The 23,022-nt window shown below is 32.6% G+C and overlaps 3 protein-coding genes across 3 annotated transcripts; 2 read left to right on the top strand and 1 right to left on the bottom strand.

The window, feature by feature from the left end:
- The first annotated feature begins 1,903 nt into the window (after nucleotides 1-1,903).
- LOC133337230 (protein deadpan) lies at nucleotides 1,904-5,237 on the top strand. Its single transcript, XM_061545481.1, has 3 exons — nucleotides 1,904-2,063; nucleotides 3,057-3,152; nucleotides 4,098-5,237. The coding sequence occupies exons 1-3, from the start codon at nucleotides 1,905-1,907 to the stop codon at nucleotides 5,235-5,237; spliced, it is 1,395 nt and encodes a 464-aa protein (XP_061401465.1). The 5' UTR covers nucleotide 1,904.
- Nucleotides 5,238-8,910: 3,673 nt separating this feature from the next.
- Nucleotides 8,911-9,339, bottom strand: LOC133337229 (uncharacterized). Its single transcript, XM_061545480.1, has one exon. It carries the CDS (start codon nucleotides 9,337-9,339, stop codon nucleotides 8,911-8,913), a length of 429 nt encoding a protein of 142 aa, XP_061401464.1.
- Nucleotides 9,340-12,994: 3,655 nt separating this feature from the next.
- On the top strand, nucleotides 12,995-22,896 carry LOC133337228 (nucleoporin Nup37). Its single transcript, XM_061545479.1, has 3 exons — nucleotides 12,995-13,022; nucleotides 21,862-22,010; nucleotides 22,075-22,896. Exons 1-3 carry the CDS (start codon nucleotides 12,995-12,997, stop codon nucleotides 22,894-22,896), a joined length of 999 nt encoding a protein of 332 aa, XP_061401463.1.
- The last annotated feature ends 126 nt before the right edge of the window (nucleotides 22,897-23,022 follow it).

Raw genomic sequence — 23,022 nt, 5'->3', positions numbered from 1 at the left:
GCCGCATCTAGGGATATGTATATAACTCGGGTATTTTTTTTTATAAATATATTTACTAGGGGTATCGAAGGTGGTTTTTAAATAATATATTTTTTTTTTGCAAAATAGTCTGTCAACTGTTTATTAGGAAGATTATAGTTTGGGATCTCGCCACTGATTCTCATCAGTTCATGATCCTCATCAGTTCAAAATCTTCTAAATTTCCTTAAATTTCTGTTGCTGAAGTACTGAAATAGTATCGCAATAGTATTTTTTTCACGTTTGATTCCTCATTGTACGAAAATATATCAGTTATTTGACATATATTCCAAGGCAAATTTACTATTAAACAATGGCATGTTTTATTAAAACACGTTTTATGTCAACATAACGTCAATTTGCTTAATATCTCTTCCATATTCCAAACAAATGTCAAAAGAGAGCTTTTATAAGCTAAATAGTCTAATAATTGGCAACCCCGTTTTAATTCTCTCACTCTCTCTATTGTTTTAAATGCCTCTCTCTTCGAAAAATAACTGCACATTTTTGTGTTGTTGTTACTAAATAAAAAATAATTGATTTAAATAATCACTACCGGGTTCATGTCATTTTTTTATATGTGTGTCAAAAATATTTAAATATCCCCTTTACACTACACATCCATTAGAAATGTCACACAGATGACAGACAGACAGTCATGTCGTCTACATATATGAAATATTTCATGATAATTTTATTATGAGGGTTAATTTAAACTACTACTATAAAATGAAATATTTTAAAAAAATGCCGACAATGATATTTTCCCCTTTGAAAAAAATTTACAACATTTGTTACTTTGTTGTCAAGCGAGGAGGAGCTCTACATTTAACATTTTTTTTATTTTATTAAAAAATATTTGTTAAAAAAATAAATCAAATATAAATAACACAAGAAATTTGATTTTATTGCAATAAAGTGTTTAAAGAGCAGATAAAATAGCATCATTCAAGATAAAATGCTCCTATGGTATCTCATTAGAGATACTTTGACAGACTGCACTCATTGAATGATCATGCTCAATGTCTTCAAGATAAATGCCTAAGGAATTGAGTAAAGAGCCGGCATTAACCGTAAGAGACACTCATGTGAGATAAATGGTAAACAAACCTAAAGAGAGAGTGTTATCTTTACCATTGAGGGAGAATAAGAGTGTGTGTGAGTATCATACAACGGCATCTTATATTGAGTTCAGTTATTTGGAAATTTGAGCTACCTTGAGCATGCACAGGTAAGACACAAACAAAAACAACAACAACAAGAGGGAGATGAAGAAGAACAACAACAACAAACCAACATACCTTATGTTAGCTGAACGTGGGAAAAACTCTTGTTGTGTTGTGTTTTGGCTGGCTGGCTTGTCTTTAGAAATTAAACTCCCCTATAACTAGTGCACGCACACTCATGCACTCACACACCTATAGAAATGTTGTGTGTGCCTAACAAAAGGACATGAAGAGTGTTCTTTTGCTTTGGCTTCGTATAGTTGGGACTTAATGTTGTGTTGCGGCAGCTAAGGATCAGTATCCTTCAGGAGTTCACAACGAACGCATTACGCGGGAATCTTCGGATTTTTTTCTATCGATATTTAGAAAAAAAATTATAACAAAATATTAGAAAAAATACGAAGAATAAAAAAATAACAAAAACAACATTTTTTTAACTAAACAAAAAAACATTGTGCAATTTTTTCCAAACAAACTCTAAACCAAAGTTAAACAAAACAAGTTGTGTTTTATTACCAAAAAATAAATTATAAAACCAAAATCTGCTGCATATGGATTTATAAAAAATCACCCACTTGGATTATCACTACCCCATCACCAAAAATATATTGGATTATTTTATTAAATTAAAAAAAAAAAATAATTTCAACACCAACAAAAATGGATTACAAAAACGACATCCACTCCGATGATGACTTTGATAGTTACAGCGATAACTATCAGCAATCGAATTCTGGTCAAACATCACAACAACAATTTAATACCTCGCAGGGGCGTCTGGCCAACCCTGCCGGACTCTCAAAGGCTGAATTGAGAAAGGTAAGAATCAAAACAAATATTTAAAATATTCAATAAAAAATTAAAAAAAATCCAAAATTAAATTCAAAAAAATTGAAAATTAAAAGTATTCAAAAAATTTGAAAATTAAAAATATTCAAAAAAATTGAAAATGAAAAATATTCAAAAAATTTGAAAATTAAAAATATTCAAAAAAAAATTGAAAATCAAAAATATTCAAAAAAATTTGAAAATTAAAAATATTCAAAAAAAAAATGAAAAATAAAAATATTCAAAATATTTGAAAATTAAAAATATTCAAAAATTTTTAAAATTAAAAATATTTCAAAAAAAATATCAACATTTTGGAATATTAAAAATTTTCAAAAAATTTCAAAATTAAATACATTTAAAAATAATATCCAAAATAAAAAAATGGAAAATTAACAACTTTTAAAAATTAAAAATAACCCGAAAGCTTGAAAACAAAAAATATTCCAAAAAAATTAAATTAAAAATATTCAAAAAATAAAAATTAAAAAATTTAAAAAAAAAAATTTTTAATTTAAAAATATTAAAAAAATGAAAATAAAAAATATTAAAATTATTTGAAAATTAAATATATTCAAAAAAATGGAAAATTAAATTAATTTGAAAATAAAAATATTAAAAAAAATTGAAAATTAAAAATATTCATAAAATTTGAAAATTAAAAATATTCAAAAAAATTTAAAATTGAAAAAAATTGTAAATTAAAAATATTCAAAAAATTTGAAATTTAAAAAATCTTCAAAAAATTTTCAAAATTAAAATATTCAAAAAATTCAAAATAATAAAAAATGATGAAAAAATTTTAAAGATTATAAAAAATTTCAAAAATTCAAATTATTTTTTTTTATTTTTTTAGAAAAAATCTTAATTTTAATTTTTTTTTATTATTTTTTTTAAATTCCAAAATTTGTATTATTTAAAAAAAAATATTTAAAAAACAATTATTAATAATATTTTTCCTATTTTCTATTCTCTTTTTTTTAGACCAACAAACCAATTATGGAAAAACGCAGACGTGCCCGCATCAATCATTGCCTAAATGAATTGAAATCGTTGATTTTGGAAGCCATGAAGAAAGACGTAAGTATTTTTTACAATTCCAAACACTATCTACACTTTCAAAATTTCAAAAAACGGCAATACCCCTTTTGAAAATATTTAAATAAAATAGCACCCAGAAACCTGTTCCCTCTAAACAAAAAAATCCTCCTCCTGCAAAAGAATTCCAGAATTTTACGAAAAACCTGCGTGGGAACCTTTTCAAAAATTCATTGAAGAGTACCAAAAAAAAAAAAAAAACAACAACAACCAAATCATTCTTGCTAAACAGAGCAAACATCTCTCCCTCTCTCTCCCCCTACCTCCATCATTTTTCTTCGTGGGGTCTTGAAATGTGAATCTCTGTTCCCACCTTTTTTGGTATGAAGGTGGCTTAGCCATAGCCTTTAATTCGCAATGTCTGCATGCCTGGCTTTGTTGTTGTTATTATTTTTTGTCTTGGTCTTCAAAATCGTGTCTTGATCATAAACAACAAGGCCAAGATGATCTCCAAAAGATGCCACTAATTTTTTTCTTTTTATTTCATTTTACTTCTCTTTACTGCGTTGTTGTTGGTATTTTTTTCTTTTTATTTCATTTTACTTCTTCTCCTTTGAAATTTGTTTTTGCCTTTCCAACTGGCAATCAATTAGAAGCTCTCTGTGTGTTAAGCCCTTGACTGGCGGGACAACATTATCAATCCTTTTTTGTTGTTGTTGCTACTCCTTCATTCCACTGGTCTTCTTTCTGAAAAGAAACAGAGAAAAAAGAATGTGTGAAATTTTAAAACTGCAAAAAAATTGAACGTCTTAAGAAAATTAATGAAGGGCCATAAGTTTATGGGGCGGCTTTTTAACAAAGCCATGGGAATCTGCATCACACATTGGTCGATTTTCTCAGGGTTGCCAACTTCTTTTATAACCTTTATTTTATCTTTTTTAAAAATTCAGTTACTTATTTCCCGTTTTTTTTTTTCTCTCTTTTTAGCCTGCACGTCACACCAAATTGGAAAAAGCCGATATCTTGGAAATGACAGTCAAACATTTGCAATCGGTACAACGCCAACAATTGAGCATGGCCCTGCAAACCGATCCCACTGTGATCCATAAATTCAAAACTGGCTTTGCCGAATGTGCCGATGAGGTCAATCGTTATGTCAGCCAATTGGATGGAGTTGATGAGACAGTGCGCCAAAGATTGAACAGTCATTTGAATCAATGTGCTTCGAGTTTGGATCAAATCGGTGCCATGACCAATTTCAATAATGGCTACCAACGTAATGGCGGCCATGCCAATCTCTTTGGATCCAATAGCCTACCTCTACCAATGGGCAACAATGCCGGTACCAGTCTATTCCCCAGTTTGAGTCAAGATTTCAATACCACCCAACCCATACAAATGGGTGGTGTACAATTGATCCCATCACGTCTGCCCTCTGGAGAATTTGCCTTGATCATGCCCAATACGGGAAACAACAATCAAGCTGCCTCCTTGAATGTCAACACCAATTCCAACAGTGGTTTCCCAGCCTGGCCATCACAACCCGCCAGCCAGTCCACATCTCCCCAGATCAATGACTTTGCTGCCAATTTCAAGCGCTTGAGTGCATTCTCCAAGCCTCCCAGCACCTTGATTACACCACCCAAGGTGAATCCCAGCAATATGTATCCTCAAACCCATCTGACTGCCAACACCACCACTAGCTATCAACCCCAGCAACAACAGCAGCCAGCTTTCCACAATACCACCAGTCCACCTCTGAGCCCAATTTCTTCAGTATCTAGTCACAATGAAGATTCCATGATGCATAACAGTTCAGATTTCACCACCTCTCGTTCTGTATCGGAAAAACATAATAGCTTTTTGGGTGTGTTCAATACCCCACCCTCTTCGGCGGAGAACTCCTTTGTCCTGAGTGTTGCCCATTTGCAGCAGCAACAGGTTTCCTCCAGCACAAGTGATTTGAACACAAGCTCGGGGTCTTCAGGCAATAGCTCCTTGAAGCGTTCCTTCTCTGAGGCTGCTGATTCCAGCATTTGCTCTGAAGATGAACAATCGGCGAAAAAATATCACAAAGAACCACAAATGGAGGGTGAAGATCAGGACAGTATGTGGAGACCTTGGTAAATTCGGAAAGCAATCGATAATTGTTAATATAACTCCTTCGGATTTTTGTAAAACTTTTACGATCTAAATTTTTTGTGACATCTGCAAGATAATATGTTAATATCAAATTGTTAATAGAAATCTTTAAGGCCCTCGCCCATTTTTGTAAAACTCATACGATCTAATTTTTTGTCCCTTAATTTTGAAAAACAGAAAATTGTATTATTTTTATTTTTAAAATTATTTTTTATTATATATTTTCATTCTGTGATTTGTATATAATTTTTGTAAATTTTTTTTCAATTGCTTATCCTCCTTAAAAAATCATGTTTAGTTATGTTTTAATTCGTTTTGAAGCAATTAAGTTTTTATTATTATTGTATTTTGATTATTTTTACTATTATTATTTTGTTAATTTTAAGTATTTAATTAATTAATTTGAAATTCATTTTGATGTTAAACAATCGTTTGTTTGTTCGCAAAAAATGTTTTTAAAAAATATTTTGATTAAGTTTTGAATTGAAAAGAAAATTATTCATTATGAAAAAATATTGGAAATAAGAAAAAAACGCGTGTTGCATATTTTTATTTAAAAAAATGTTGTAACAAAAAATAAAATTAATTTTTAAAAAATATAATTTAGATGTTTTTTATTGAATACAAAGATCTGGGATTTTCGTATATATGCAACTTCCAAACGTTTATGAATTCGTACAGAAGAAGATTGAATTAAATCCAAGATAAGGATGATCAAAAAACTTAAATCGATTTTTGACCCAACTTTCAAACTAGGAGTTGAAAAACAAAGGCAATCCCGACATAACAGTCTTACAATGTCGGAGGAGTGAAGAGTTAGATACGATTGTGGTAGAAGTAAGGTCATTGCCAAGGCCACGACAAGAAAGAAAGTTGAAAACTGTTCTCCGGTTGAACCAGAAAATTAAAAACGCACAGCAAGCCGAAGCGTCTAAGGCTGACGTCAGAGTGCAAGCGAGAAGCGATGCGATATTACATGCTATAATAGTTCATGCTACTTCAATGCTATAGTATGTCAAAGTGAGTGCTATAGAGAGCAAAACGTGTTGTTGGTTTACATCGACTCAAGAAGGATTCAGAGGAAGAATGTTTCATATCGCAAAATATTTTCAAAGCTATTTTTAAATGAAAATTCATGAAATTAACAAATATTTCTGCATCGATTTTCCTTATTTTTTCCAAATTATTTTATTATTATTTAATTAAATTTGGAATTGAGTCCACAAAAATCCCGACAGATTCATCCATGCCACATTAAAATTCGATAAGATGCAAAAGAACGATGCCAAAAAACCGATCAATAGCGGTAAATTAAAATAATAAACAAAAAGAAACTCAAACAGAGCCATTGCACAACACGCTTTATCGCTTGCACTCGCTTGTAGCGTAGCATCCACTCTGACAGCTTTTGTGCTATGCCGTAAAAAAACACACGCATATGTTTATAGCGTCGTCTAGGGGCATATCATAGCATCGCTTCTCGCGTGCACTCTGACATCAGCCTAAGAATAAACCTGACTTTTCAATTCACAGTGACAACAGATCTTCCTTATCAACTTTTGATGTTAGTATCTAGGATTACCATAGTTTCTACGGAATACCATAGTTGTATTGAGACAGATCGTCCCTCTCAACTTTTGATGTTAGTATCTAGGATCACTATGTTTGCAACAAGCCGATTACCACATTCAAGGTAACAAATAAGAATTATACACCCGCCGCACGGGAAAGTATTGACGAAGCATAACAATACAGGACACATATAAGATGCCATGCAATTGGAATGAGTAAACTTTGAATCACTCAAAGAGAACCTCTTGGATTTCAAGTTTGGTGCCAGAAGTTATTAATAAAGTCGCCCAAGTACTGACCCCAGATATTCCCTATCAACTTTTGATGTTAGTATCTAGGATTACCACGGTTGCAACGGTTATGATTGTAATGGGGTATAACGGAAAATCAGTGCTCGATTCGGCAGAGGGAGCCAATGAAAAATCGACCACATCTAAGGAATGCAGCGATGACGTAAAAACCCTTTATCAAGGACCAATTAAGGGTAAAATCTTTTGTCAGCAGTCTATTAATAAGTGCACTGACGATAGATCTTACCTATCAACGTTTGATGTTAGTATCTAGGATTACCACGGTTGCAGCGAATAACGGCAAATCTGGGTTTGATTTCAGAAAAGGAAAACACGCAAGGAAGGGAGCAAACGCGTAAATCTCAGTTCGAGGAGGTATTGGCAACAAATTACAATACAGAATAAATATTAGAACATGATATTGGAATGAGTACACTTTAAATCCCTCAACAAATCCGATGCCAGGAGTATATTACTAAGTTCACACAAGTACAGATGACTCAGCTCACATATCAACTTTTGATATTAGTATCTAGGATTATCATGGTTGCAATGGCGTGTAACGGGGAATCAGTGTTCAATTCGAGACAAGGAGGTTGAGAAATGAATGCCACATCTAAAGCAGATAGCAAACGCTTAAATTATCCACTCCCGATTCGGGGAGGTAGTGTAGAATACACTTTTAATTCCTTAACGAGAACCTATCTTTCTCAGCAGACTACTAAAAAAAATCAGTCACGTACGGATACCACATCTAAGGATGACAACAAGCGCATAAATTAATCACTCTCGGTTCGAGGAGGCACTGAGACCATTTTATTGAAATTTTATATATCTTAACAATGGTTATTTTGTGGTCATATCTGGTGCTGGATATTTAATATCAATTTTGGTGGTAGTATCTAGGATTAAAATGGCTACAATGGTTTGTAAAGGAGAATCTGTTTTCGATTCCGAAGATTGAGAAACGACTACCACATCTAAGGAAATCATTAAGCATGTAAATTATCCATTTTAAAATCGAGGAATTAGTGGCAAAAGAAAAATGTGGAACACATATATGAGGCCATGGAATGAGTTCTCTTCCCTCAACAAGTATATATTGGGAGTGAAATCTGATGCCTGCTATCTATTAATAAGGTAAGCCGTCAATATCTTCCCCATTAATTTTTGATGTTAGTATCTAGGACCATTATGGTTGGAATGGCTGATAACTGTGAATCAAGGTTCGATTCCGGAGAGGGAGCCCGAAAAACGGATAGCACATCTAAGGATGATAGCAAGTGCGTAAATTAATCACTCTCAGTTCGAGGAGATACTAAGACCATGTTACTGATATTGAGACCATATATCTCTCATTAATGGATATTTTGAGGCCATATCTGGTGCCGGTAGCCTAATAAAATGTGTCGCATGTCTATGGAAAGCTGCAACTACGTAAACTATCACTTCCAACTCGGGAGGTAGTGACAAGAAAATAACAATACAGGACACATATAAGAGGCCATAAAATTGGAATGAGTACACTTTAAGTCCCTTAAGTTTGGCACCAGCTTCCTAATAATAATGTCACACAGGTAATGACGACATACAGAAAATTCATAATAAATTTTATGTTCAATAATATTTTATTGTATTTCACTTATAAATATATTACAAAATTCCTTAAAAAACTTAAAATCGTTAACATAATATGAACTTCCACCTTCCGAAATTTACTTTTACAGGAACCTGCCTAGATCACAGTTTAGATTGATTTATCCATAATTCAAAATCTCTTCTCTTCTTCGGATACCTTACTCGCTCTTCTCCTCCTCATCCTCGGCATAACCAAATAGCCTCTTCAACATATTATAGATAATCATTTGTCGTGTAACTTCCGATTCATATTTCATATATTCCTTAATGCGTTGTTCCTTATACAATAAATCCAGCAGGTCGAAAAGTTCAATTTCCAATTTACGCATATTCACATCCAATTCTGGTGAATGGGTACCGCTAAACAATGCCTGCATATAGATGCTGGATATTTTGGCCAGACATTCATCCAATTGATTGAGGGTAATGTCATCGGGACTGTGGGCCAAATTTACCGGTCCTGATAACTTCGGTGAGGGCCGATAATTGCCATAATCGTTAGTGTCATCATCATTAGCCGCCGAAATCGATTGGCAACAAATTGTCATCGAACAAACTACGAAAATTAGCGATTTCAAAGAAAACATTTTGCGTTTTAATTATTTATTTTTTTTGCTTTAATCTCTTTACGAAATATTCCGAAACGCCTGATTTGGAGACACTGCGTTGTAAATTTTTTTTAAACACAATTGAGCTATTCCCAAGAAAATACTCAACTGTTATGCTGACGAATATTAGAATACTATGAGAATTTGTCGTAGTTTTTATAGGGTTTGTGATTTATGTTTTGTGTTATCAGCAGCCGCATTTTTTCGGTGGCAATGTGTTGCGATGTTTGTTTTGTTTTTTGTTTCGAGCTTTTTAATTAAGCGTAAAGTAATAATAATAATAAAAAAAATGTAAAAGCTATATCACCAAGGTCACTTCCTTAATTGAACCAAACAACCATTCACAATTGTTTGCAAAAATGATTTTCACTATCAATGTTAAGGCTGCCGCGTTCGCACTTCCGTTTTACAGTGGTACGCGAAATTGTGACATATATTATAATATTTTAATTTGTGTGGGAATTGTGTTAGATGTGAAATGATCTCCACCAAAATACTTGGGAACCTAATTCTCATAAGGTAAGGGAAATAAAAGGTCAGATACACAGGTGGCCCCACTACAATTACATCCATATTATTTTCGTTAGCCCTAACCTTCAAAAGACGGGCTATAAAATCATTAAAAAAACTCCTCCCGAAATAATTCTGAATGAGGTTCTATTGAACTTCTAGTAACGTATTGATCGTATGGTCTCTTACCGATGACAAATGCTCGCCTATCAACTTTTGATGTTAGTATCTAGGATTACCAAGTTTGCTACGGTTAAAGGCGTATCAGTGTTCGATTTTCGGTGCTGAAGCCTGAGAAACCAGATCTAAGGAAGGCAGCAATCGCTTAAATTTTCCCCAACCAGATCGAGGACATAGTAAATTATTCTGCCGGTAGTCTACTAATAAGATCAGGTTCTTACAAAAAATCTTCCCTATCAAATTTTGGTGGTAATATCTAGGATAATAATGCTTCGATGGGAAACTACGCATTGGGATTCGATTTCTGAGACTTGTTCACTCACTCTTCGAGAACCTTATGGAGGTCAGGACGTTTGCCAGCATAATAGTGTATAAGGTCTTCTAGGCAATGACGAAAGATCTTCCCTATCCGTTTTTATATTATTATCTAGGACGAATTAGACTTCGATTTTGAAGAAGGTTATCACACCTAAGGAAGGCAGCAGTTACACATCCAGCTCGAGCAGGTATTGGCCAAAATAACAGGTAAAGTGTAGTGCCAACAGTCTATAAATAAGTCCAACTTTTGTTGTTAGTGTCTAAAACTATCATGGTTGCAATGAATAAAGGTGAATCAGCACCGCTACTATCAGCGTCTTGTAGAGCGTAGTGGTCTAGCGAGAACTGACCTTGTTTCTGAATTGCTTACTTAGACCATAGTAGCATCTGTTGGCCAATCTGTTGTTTCTGAATTGCTTACTTAGACCATAGTAGCATCTGTTGGCCAACACTATTCTCCTCCGAATTTCAAAACTGATACCATTAGTTTCATTTGTGGTGGTACCAAGGTATATAAAATCGTTCACTACTTCGAAGCTGTAGTTCTCAAGTTCCACACTTGATCCGAGACTACTGGACGACTTGCACGTTGATACATAGACCATAGTAGCATCTGTTGGCCAACACTGTTCTCCTCCGAATTTCAAAAGTGATGTCATTAGTTTTATTTAAGGTGGTACCAAAGTATGTAAAATCTTTCACTACCTCGAAGCTGTAGTTCTCAAGTTCCACACTTGGTCCGAATGTACTGGACGATTTGCACGTTGTTAACATCAGCTTCACCTTATCGCCATTTACAGCCAGACCCACTTTGGCAGACTCCTTTTCAATTTGTTCAAAGGTGGCTGTTACCGCTCTCAATGTTCGGCCCATTATGTCGATGTTACCAGGTGATTAACATATGTTTTTTGGTGTACATAGTGTCATTTCTGCTCACCTTTGTCTCTCGCATGATCTTTTCCAGCGGGAAATTAAGAGATGACAAGACAAACTGTCAACTTGTCTGAAACCTCGTTCGGCATTAAAGGGGCTCCGATAGGTCCTTTCCGACTTTAACTACAGCTGACATTGTGCCACTTAAAGTTATCCTGCATAGACGTATTAATTTTGCATGGCTTTTAACGCCTCTGAACGGATAGAGCTGTCGAATGCGGTTTTATAGTCCACGAATAGGTGAAATGTGTCTATGTGTTTTTCGTGGGTCTTTTCCAAGATTTGGCGCAATGTGAAAACCAAGTCAATGGTGAATTTGCCAGCCCTGAAGCCGCATTGGAATGGTCCTATAAGTCTAGGACAAGTAGTCTATAAATAAGGTGGCACAGGTACTGATGGCAGGACTTCTAAATCAACTCATGATTATCATGGCTTCGGAAGGAGATTCCTGAGAAACGAGTAGCACATCTAAGGAAGGGCGCAAACATGTTCCACATCGAGGAGGTAGTGACAAAAATAACGCAATTTAGGACAAATATTGGTGCCTATAAATTATTCTCTATCAATATTTGATGTTAGTATCTAGGATTTCGATTCCGGAGAAGGAACCTGAGAAAAGGCTACAACATCTAAGGAAGATAGCATGGACGTAAATTATCCACCCTAAGTTCAGGGAGGTAGTGGTGAAAAATAATATAGGACACATAGTACAGGCCTTGTAATTGGAATGAGTACACACGAAACTCCTTAAGAAGTACCTTTTGGAAGGTGTCAACCCGGAAGGGGCCAAGTTCGGCGACATCAGTCTATAAATTATTCTCTATCAATTTTTGATGTTATTATCTAGTATTTCTATACCGAAAAAGGAGCCTGAGAAAAGACTACAACATCTAAGGAATATAGAAATGACGTCAATTGTTCGCATGAAAGCTCGGAGATGTATTGGGGAAACGGAACAGGTCAAGTTCGGCGACAGCAGCCTATAAATTATTCTCTATCAATATTTGATGTTAGTATCTAGGATTTATATATCGGAAAAGGAGCCTGAGAATAGACGCAAACATCTAAGGAAGATAGCAAGGGCGTAAATTATACACCTCAAAGCTCGGGGTGTTAGTGGTGAAATATAATATAGGAAACATAGTGCAGGTCTTGTAATGGCAATGAGTACACATAAAACACCTTAACAGGGGCCTTTTCGAGGCTATCAACCCGGAAGAGGTGAAATTCCGCGACAGTGGTCTATATATTTTATTCTCAGTCAATTTTTGATGTTAGTATCTAGGATTTATATACCGAAGAAGGAGCCTGAGAAAAGACTACAACATCTAAGAAGATAGAAATGGCGTAAATTATACACCTCAAAGCTTGGGGAGGTAGTCCTTAACAGTGACGAAAGTATAACAACAACAAAAAACACAAAATTGAAACGCTATAAAAATAGTTATTGTTGTTTGACTCAAATATCCTTAAGTATCCTGGGAAATTCTCACAGGTTTCAATTGGAAGACACGAACGCGACACAACAAAGCAACGATCAAAGGCTATGTTTTTCCAAGGAAATGCACACACACACTCACACTGCATGAATCTACATGAATATTTTGAATAAGCGATAAACCATGGCAAAACATAACAAATAACAACAGCAACAAAAACAATAACAATAACAAACACAAATCACTACAAGGAAATGTTACAACAACAACAACAAAGGCAAGGTAAATCTACACAGTTAAATCAGCCATAAGGATCTGTGTGACAACACACAATGCTGCACTTGTTAGCCGCAGATAAATAGAGGGAGAGAAAGAGCGAAAGAAAGAGAGAGAGAGTGAGTAAGAGCGAGTTATTTGATTAAGCAGAGCAAATGTATAACAGCCGATAACAGCATCTTGCAAAAGGTTAACTGGCCGACCAAGCAAACAAACAACCTGACTGTCTGTCAGACAGTCAGAAGGACGTACAGACAGACAGTCAGAACAACCGACAAGTAGTTGCAATACCAACAAGAAAATCAAAACACACACACACAGATCAGTACGATTTTCGTATGGAAAGGATCTGTGGGAATTTTTCGAAATACCAGTCAGACAGCCATCCAGCCAAATAACCCGACAGCCATCGAACAGACGGAACAAGTGAAATGGTATTCGAAAAAAAAACAAAACCATCAACAATAAATGATGTGCATATTCGAGGTGGTAGTGTTGTTGTTGTTGTTCTGGTTTATACAGGCGATTGTTGTTGCCGATAATGAAGTTGGACGGACGAACGGACGGACAATGATCATGAGAATGATCGTGTGATCTTTTTTTCTCGATTTCATCAATGCCTCTGTGCGGGAAGAAAATCAGCAAAGATAAGTGAAAGGTTGGTTGGTCCGTTGTAAAGGAGTAGCCGTAAAGGAGATATTCTGATTATTGTTGGCTTAAATGATTTTAATAACTGATGAAATTATGCATAGGGTTGCCATGTGGGGATTTTTTTTTGGGTGGGGAAACAATGGAAATTTTAAATTTTATCTTAAATTGTTATTATTTTGTTATAAACTATTAAACACATATAAATCAAATATAAAACTGTAATACAAAAAGTTTTCTATAAAAACTGTTATACAACAAAAATGATTAATAACAAAATAACTGTTATACAATAGTTGTCTTGAGAGAAAAGTTGATACATAATCATTTTTACTTATAAATGTTTATTCCTTACCTATTTTTCTATTCGCAAAACTGTTATACGAATATTTTGTAATAACAAAATTTAAAAAATAACTGTTGTACAAACAATATATTTAAAGAAAAAATGTTATAAAAAATCTATTACGAAAACTGTTATACGAATAATTTCAAATAAGAAAATCTCAAAAAAAGAACTGTTATACAAATAATTTCTTGAAGGAAAAACTGGTATACACTAAATTTTGTGAAGAAATATTAGTTCTTAATCTTTTTTCTATTAGCAAAACTGTTATACTAGTATTGTTAAGAAATAAAATATGTTATAGGATTCGTTTGTCATTATATATAAACTGTTATACAACATAATTGTCACACAAAATTTTGTTATACGACTCATTTTCAAAAATTTCCTATATGTAATTCTGTTATATGAGACATTTTTTATTTTATAATCTGTTATACTGTAACATTTAAATTAAATAAAACTGTTATACAACAAAATTCTTGTAAGAAAGTCTGTTATACAATAAATTTTGTGAAGAAATATTAGTCATTAATTTGTCTTCTATTAGGAAAACTGTTATACTAATATTCTTAATGAATAAAATATGTTATACGACTCGTTTGTTATTATATAAACTGTTATACAACAAAAATTTCCACAAGACGATTTGTTATCTAAAAAATATTTATACCATAAATAAAATTTATATACGACTTATTTTTTGTTATATAAACTGTTATATAAAATTCTCAAAGTTATATTCTGTTATACAACATCTTGTATATAATGTTATACGGTACTAATTTTTATTACAAAATCTGTTATACAACAACACTTTAAATAAATAAACTGTTATACATACAATTTTTATGTTATATAATCTGTACAACAGTATATTTTCAATATGCAATTCTGTTATACAACAATTGATTTTTATTATATAAACTGTTATACAAATTTTTCTTTAAAAATGTGTAATAAAATAATTTTGTTATAAGAAAAAAACTGTTATACACGAAGTTTTTAATAATAAGAATATCTGTTATACAAAACAATGCACATTTAAATCTGTTATGTGCCTAACTGTTATACAAAATGTTTTTTTTATAAGATAAACTGTTATACAATATTTTTTTATATAAGAAAATCTGTTATGCGACTAATTAGAGGCAGTCAGTTATAATTTTCTTATGCAGGAAATTATAATATGATTTTTTATTAAAAACTGTTATACAAAATATTTTTATAAGAAAATCTGTCATACGACTAATTTTTATGTAAAAAATCTGTTATACAAAATATTTTATACATGATTATCGGTTATACAAAAGGATACCCCTACAAAAATTATTTATCAGAAAAACTGTTATACAAAAAATTGTATATTAAAACTGTTATATGCAAAAATGTTAAAAATCTTTTATTTATAAATTGTTGTTTAACAAATTTGGTTAAGATAAAATGTTATACAAAATATATTTATATAGGAAAATCTGTTATACTTCTAATTTGCTTTGAGGCAAACTGTTATATTTGTTTCTATGTAAAAAAACCTGTTATACAAAGCAATTAATATATGATTAACTGTTATATGTAAGGATACCCCTACGTAAATTTCTTTATAAGAAACTTTTATACAAAATATTTTTATAGGACAATCTGTTATACGACTTATTTTCTTTGTGGCAATCAGTTATACTTTTTTCTATGTATAATAGTTTTATATTATTAACTGTTATATGTAAGGATACCCCTACGTAAATTTCTTTATAAGAAACTGTTATACAAAATATTTTTATAAGAAAATCTGTTATGCGACTAATTTTCTTTGTGGCAAACTGTTATAATTTTTTCTATGTAAAAAACTGTTATACAAAGTAATTTATATACATATAAGATTATATGTTAGACAAAAAGATTGCCCTACAAAAAATGTTAAAAACTGTTATACAAAAAAAAAAAATATCTATAAACAACTGTTCTATACATTTTTTTTAAATCTGTTTTACAAAAAAATTTGCATTGGAAAATCGGCTAGAAAATAATTATAGTATAAGAAAAATTGTGATGCAAGAAATTTTCTATAAAAAAACTGTTATACTAGCAAATTATTTAGTACGCCACTTTGTGTCCCACATTCAAAACGAAAATTTGGCAACTCTGTTTTTTCCTTTGCTTTTAATATCAGAAAATTACCTTGCATTGGGATAACTGCAGTCAAACAAACGACCGACCTGCAGTGAGAGTTCGTTTTTTTTTTCTCAGCTCATATTTCAAATGTGTGAGAAAACCGAAAAAATTATAATAATAATTACAATAACGACAACAATAACAACAACACCACCAGATAAAAGACGATTTTTGCATCCAACGTTCGTTCAAGGAACGACTGGCAGAACACGATCATCATCTTTGTTATTATTTTCTGTCTGGCACAAAACGAAAATGTAACAACACAACGAAGGTGGAGGCGTATGTGAGAACCTGAAGATGTTCTTCGTTTTGAGTTTGGTTTTTGGCAGCCAAAAGGATAAATCAGGTTTATTCACACACACACACATACATACCCACTCCTCTCATAAATATTGCTGTGGGAACAAGTGTGTGAAAAAAAATAAGATTTCAATGGCTGCGGATTCAAGAGCATCGATAAATAATCCCACGAAGCGAGTGTCTGACACACGACGAAGACATCGACGTTGAGAGTTTTATTTTTCTTTTCTTTTGTGTGTCTTTAGGAGATCGGGGGAGATCAGCGAATAAAAGAAAAAGGATATGGAATTATAATTAGTTCCGTTTAGCAGGTTTTTGAAGTTCTTCCAGAGGTTTGGATTTTTTTAAAAATATTTTTGAAGTGCTTTGCTGTGTTGGATTTTTATACCCTACACAACTATATTGTCAGGGTATTATAGCTTTGTGCAGCCCCAAGAGTTTGTAACGCAGCGAAATATTGGTCCTAGACCCAACTTTAAGTATACCGATCGTCATATCTCGACTAGCTGAGTCGATCTAGACATATGTGTCGATCCGTCCGTCCGTCTGTCCATTATAATTTGTAAACACGATACAGGCCACAGTTCACGAAATTTTGCATGTAGGATGGGTTCTGCCCAATGAAGACCCCTATGGTTTTTGGTAAAGATCGGTCAATATTTAGGGGATAAAATGGACCAAATACTAAATTTTTGTCGGTTTTTCTGGTCGCTCTAGAGGCCGCAATTATGACCCAAACATCGCGAAATTTTGCATGGAGAAGGGAATCGGGCCAAAGAATAAGCATGCCTGTTTTCACAAAGATCGGTCAATATTTAGCAGGTTAATGTTTACTCCTGAAGGACATAGACCCGAGAAGTTCCTCATGGATATACTATCATCCATGAGGAGTGGTTGACCTTTAAATTGATACCAATTATGTTGTCGTATGTACTCGGATGTGGACGTTAAACTTCAATTTTCACAGGATCTTACGTATTCAGATATTGTTTAGTAACCCATTACAACACTAGAGGGCGAAAATATAGCACTGTTCGCTTTGAAATTTTCCATGAGGATCCAGGTATGGTTTTGGGTGATTATCAGATAATAATTTTTTGATGAAGTGGACCGATAACTTAATTTTTTGTTTTTTTTTTCGAGTCGATCTATAGGCCACAAGCCGAACATCACAATACAACCTACGGTGAAAGGCATCTGGACAAGTAATTAGAAGTTCTGCACTGAATATTGGAAATATTCGGAAAATATGTCAGTGTAAGGAAGAAGTTGATCTCTAATCGGTCAAGAGGGTCCAAATATCACGAACTATATATTTTTCATTCTGAATTTTTAAACAATATTTTTTCAATTAAAATTAAAAAAATATTTTTTAAAAAATTATTTTTTTTAATCTTAAACGTCTATGAATAAAAAATACGTTTCCCAATGTCATTGAAAATCCCACGCTATTCGGCAAAAATTAACGTGTCGTATACAATTACAATATTTACAAGTTCTTAGTGATCCTTTTTTTATTTCTCAAGGCATTGACATTGCCTTCTTGAGGTCTTTGCATTACAAAAGGATTTCAAACAAACGAACACACCACACACACACCCATGCACAAGCAAGCAATTCCATGGGTATATTTTCTTGTTCGTGAGAAAACGGCGGGAGTGAGAATATCGAAATTTAAATTAAAACAAATTTGAACAGGTACATCATTGGCAACAGACTTAAGAATCCTGGGAATCAATGCATCGGCATCTTTTTTATGATTTCAATAACAATAAAAAACAATTGTTTAAATCTCGGGTTAATACAATTAAATTTTGCATTTTTTCTCCTTTGTTTGTCGCATTCATTTGTCACACAAAGGAGTAGTGTCTTACCTTACATGAAACTGCGTGTGTGTGTGACAGTGTGTTTTGAGAAAAAGGATTCCTATGGTGAAGTCATTGCTTTTTTGGTTGAATTGTGTTTGGTGGGTTTATGCACTGTCCTCTGGCAATTATCCTGTGGAGTTAAACTTCTCTTTGTTTTTATTTCTTTTTTTTGAATTTTTTTTTTTTCAATTATTTCATTTGAATTGATGTCTCTATTAAGAAGAGTATTTCTTTTGTTGTCGTATGGCAAATGGAATATTGGCAAGCGTGGCATGAGGTCCTAATGGTAATTGTATTATTGTTTTGTATTATTTTTATTGGAAAAATCGGGCTGGTAGCCACCCACAATTTATTTGTAAAATGTCCGCAGGCATTAGAAATCCCTAAAATAAAAATTGTATAGTTATTGTGGATGACAACTATCCTATCCATTAAAAGATGTTATGGTGTATAACTAAATATCCCATTTTTTACTTTTCCAATTTTTAAAAATTTATTTTCTATTCCTTTTGCAGATTTTTCCCATTTTGCCAAAAGACCCCTATATGATCGATTATTACGGTTGTTTTATGTGTTATCTGGTTACACTCTCCATTATATGATTAAATGTGATATCATTCATTGATACATGAAGTTAATGAAGTAGAAGAAGAAGCATGGTTTATTTATCAATCAATAACTAATGCTTTCGCATTAGTTATAATCTCAATGAGAAGAATTATTATTATTTTTTTTAATAAAGAAACCAGTATGTGAACATTCATGTTCTGTTTTAACCTATATTCGCATACAATTTATTTATTTTAAATTATGGATTATTATTAGCGTTTGTTTTGTGTGTTCTCTGCATAAACTCTCCATCATATTGTCAAATTGCCTATCATTCATTGTTACATGAAGTTAATAAAGAAGAAGAAGAAGCAGCAGAATAACCGACAATGCAATTGGTAGAAGAAGACATTTTTGCATTTGTTATAATTTCAATTAGAATAATTATTAATTTTTTTAATAAATAATATAGAATGTGAACATTCATGTCCTGTTTTGACTAATATTTGCATACAATATATTTTTTTTTAAATGGTGAATTATTATTAACGTTTGTTTTAAGTGTTCTCTCTCCATCATATGGTCAAATGGGCTATCATTCATTGTTACATGAAGTTAATAAAGAAGAAGCAGAATAACAACCGACAATACAATTGGTAGACGCCGCTTTCGCATTTGTTATAATCTCAATGAAAATAGTTATTTGTTTTTTTAATGTGAACATTCATGTCCTGATTTGACCTATATTCGCATATAATTTATTTTTTTAATATTGGATTATTATTAACGTTTGTTTTAAGTGTTCTCTGGTTACTCTCTCCATCATGTGGTCTAATGGGCAATCATTCATTGTTACATGAAGTTAATAAAGAAGAAGAAGCAGCATAACAATCGGCTTAATTCGCGCAAAAACTAAAAGAAAGCAGGCCTTTAATAATTTCATTAAAGAAAACCTGAAAAAAATTATATAATTATTGTGGATCACAACTATCCAATACATTGGGATGTGGCCATGGTATACAACTGAATATCCCAATTTTTTTAACTTTTTCAATTTTCACAATTTTTTTTCCTTTTTCAGATTTTTCCCTTTTTGCCAAAAAACCCTATATCTACATTTTATTTCACTGTCTTCCTGTCTCTCTGATAAATGTCTGCATTTAATAAAAAAAATCACTTTTACCTATATCCCGTTATATCCTCAACAAGTCACATCCTTTAAAAAGGCAAACAGCATCCTTGATATTTACTTCCTGTTTTCCGCCAAGCACACACACAAATCAATAAAATCTGTCTGGAAATTTCAAAAACCTGCCACCACCACCAACACAACCTGTTAACATTTGGTGGTGGAAATCCTTTCATTTTTCACTCATCCTTCTGATATCTTCTCAAAAAAAAAAAACACTAAACACCATATGTATAGCCATAACTTTCAAATCATCAAAAAACAAATTTCATTTTCATTACAATCCCCCCTTCAAAAAAAGAAAATAAATATCCTTTTTTGGAATCCTTTTTTAGGGAATCGTTTTTTGATCACACAACAAGAAAACACATTGTGTGAAAGAAAACACGAAAAAAAACAACAACCAACAGCAGCAATAATTTGGTGTAAAACGCAGCTAATTTGAAAACATCCTCCTACATCCTTTTTGAGATGTTATTATTGTTGTTTGTTTTTCATTATAGGCTCTTAAGTGAGTTCTCACCGCGAGGGGAAAGTGTTTTCATTTATGTGAAGTGGTTGTAAATCTCACCCATACTGTTACTTGCGAGAAAATTATTATATTAAGGATTGAAATTTACTTCCGTTTTTGTCCCGCCACGAAGCAGGTGAAGTTGTAATGATGAAAATCTAAATTGAAATTTATTTTGATTTCTTATTCCAATATAAATTTTATAAAATGTTCATAAATATAAAATATTTATAAAGAACTGTGGTCTCTATATATAAATAGGTTTTTATAAAGACCTGTGGTTTCTCACAATTGCTTAAGACTAAAATAGTTATACAAAAACATATTTCTTCGCAAAATTCCAAAAAATAATTTTCTAATAATTCTATATACATTATTGGTTTTTTAGTTGGCAACTCTTATATCGTTATCACATATGCTATCATGTAATTGATAGAAAAAGAAAAAGCATCTGTTATTATATCTGAGAATGATAAGAAATATTTATTTTTTTAAATAATAAATTACATGATTTTTCCTGTAATTAATATAAATGTAGAACAAATTGCGAACATTTTTATTAAAAAATAACAATTTCTCTCCCACCAATGACCTCCCCAATAAAGAATAATATTCCAATAAGATTCCAGTGCATTTGACATAAATGGCTTTCTAGTTGGCAACTCATCAATTTATACTTGCGCTATTGGTGTTATCAATGCAATTGGTATAAGAAGAAGCATTTGCATTTGTTATAATCTATATGAGGAGAATTATTTATTTTTTAATAAATGTTTTGTCTTATATTCGCATAAAATTATTATTTTTTTAATGCAGGATTATTATTAACGTTCGTTTTATGTGTTCTCTGGTTACTCTCTTCATCATATTGTCAAATATGCTATCATTCATTGTTACATGAAGTTAATAAAGAAGAAGAAGCAGCATAACCACCGGCTTATTGGTGTTATCAATGCAATTGGTCGAGAAGACGCTTTTGCATTTTTAATAATCTTAATGAGAAGAATTATTTATTTTTACTAAAAAATATAGAATGTGAACATTCATGTCCTGTTTTGAATTATATTCGCATTAAATTAGGTTTTAAAATTCGGGATTATTATTAACGTTTGTTTTATGTGTTCTCTGGTTACTCTCTCCATCATATGGTCAACTTGGCTATTATTCATTATTACATGAAGTTAACAAAGAAGAAGAAGCAGCTTATTTCGCGCAAAAACTGAAAGCAAACAGACCTTAATTTTGCATATTTATTAAAGAAAACCTGAAAATGAGAACACCACCCACCCATTTGCTAAGCTTTACCGAGCAAATATATAACTTTCAGATATGTGCAACAGATTTTGCCTCAAGTCTGATATGTATTGCCTCCGATAAAAAATTGATATTAGGGTTAGCAAGATTCCCGGTAAGTAAGCTCAATTGTTGTTGTTTTTGAAATAAAAAATCACTCATGATTTACTCCATTTCAGGAAGAATCAGAAAACGATACCTTTGAATGGGAACGCCTAAAGGATATATACAATGAAAGTCGTTGTCATGCCCTTGCATTTCATCCAGAAACATCACTGATGTCCGTACCCAAAACTGTTACCTTCTGTTCAGCTGGTGCTGATTTTGTGCTACGTATCTTTCGTACAGATTTACAAAATGCCGATACTGTGCAGGCTTTAAAGGCCCATACAAATTATGTTAATGATATTGCCTGGGATACGGAAGGAGAATTTTTAGCCTCCGTTAGTGATGATCATTCATGTAAAATCTGGTCATCGGAGTCGCATTATGAAAATGTTATAACATTTTGTTTATCATCGGCTGGTATGTCGGTTAAATGGCATCCCGAGGAACCGCATAAAGTTTTAGTGGCAGAGAAAAAGGGTGTTGTCCATTTGTATAATGTACGTTCGCAACAGGCAATTATTTCATTGGAAGCACCACGAGGACCCCTAATGTCTGCCGATTGGTCGCTGAATAATTGTCATTTTATAACGGCGTTGGCATATGGTGATGTAGTCACATGGGATTTATCACATAAACCCTGTTCCCCGTCAGATGTTAAACAGGTCCATGAAGATGGTGGTAGATGTGTACGATTTGCACCCAACACCGAATTGGTAACGGCTAGTATAGGAAGACCGGATATTACTTTGAAAGTGTTTACGGCCAAATCTTCAGTGCCATTAGTGGAAGCCGGTTTGAAATTGTATGCTGGCCTATGTTGGCATCATCGTTTGCCATATGTGGCTGCGGCATATGATCGTAAGCTGGGCTTTTGGAAAGTCCAATTTAAATAAGAGGTATATTTATTATGTCAATGTTGTACGTGTTTTATTTTTATGAAGCTTTTTTAATGAATACATAAAGATTTTTCTTATACAAAAATTACAAAAACACAAGTGGTGTATTGGGGAGGAGAGGAT

This window comes from Musca vetustissima, unplaced genomic scaffold (genome assembly GCF_032173495.1).
Source record: "Musca vetustissima isolate MV318-11 ecotype Yass unplaced genomic scaffold, APGP_CSIRO_Mvet_v1 utg15442, whole genome shotgun sequence".
NCBI classification, from domain to species: domain Eukaryota; kingdom Metazoa; phylum Arthropoda; class Insecta; order Diptera; family Muscidae; genus Musca; species Musca vetustissima.
The sequence above is the reverse complement of the archived record's forward strand: the minus strand, read 5'-3'. Positions and strand labels throughout refer to the sequence as shown.

What these genes read in the sequence shown, in the direction of transcription:
- LOC133337229 (XM_061545480.1), bottom strand. Translation starts at nt 9,339, where the DNA reads ATGTTTTCTTTGAAATCGCTAATTTTCGTAGTTTGTTCGATGACAATT.
- LOC133337230 (XM_061545481.1), top strand. Translation starts at nt 1,905, where the DNA reads ATGGATTACAAAAACGACATCCACTCCGATGATGACTTTGATAGTTAC. An exon ending in CAAAGGCTGAATTGAGAAAG is followed by an intron (nt 2,064 to 3,056) that starts GTAAGAATCAAA and finishes TCTTTTTTTTAG; the next exon opens with ACCAACAAACCAATTATGGA. An exon ending in TGGAAGCCATGAAGAAAGAC is followed by an intron (nt 3,153 to 4,097) that starts GTAAGTATTTTT and finishes CTCTCTTTTTAG; the next exon opens with CCTGCACGTCACACCAAATT.
- LOC133337228 (XM_061545479.1), top strand. Translation starts at nt 12,995, where the DNA reads ATGTTACAACAACAACAACAAAGGCAAG. An exon ending in ACAACAACAACAAAGGCAAG is followed by an intron (nt 13,023 to 21,861) that starts GTAAATCTACAC and finishes TATTTATTAAAG; the next exon opens with AAAACCTGAAAATGAGAACA. An exon ending in TAGGGTTAGCAAGATTCCCG is followed by an intron (nt 22,011 to 22,074) that starts GTAAGTAAGCTC and finishes ACTCCATTTCAG; the next exon opens with GAAGAATCAGAAAACGATAC.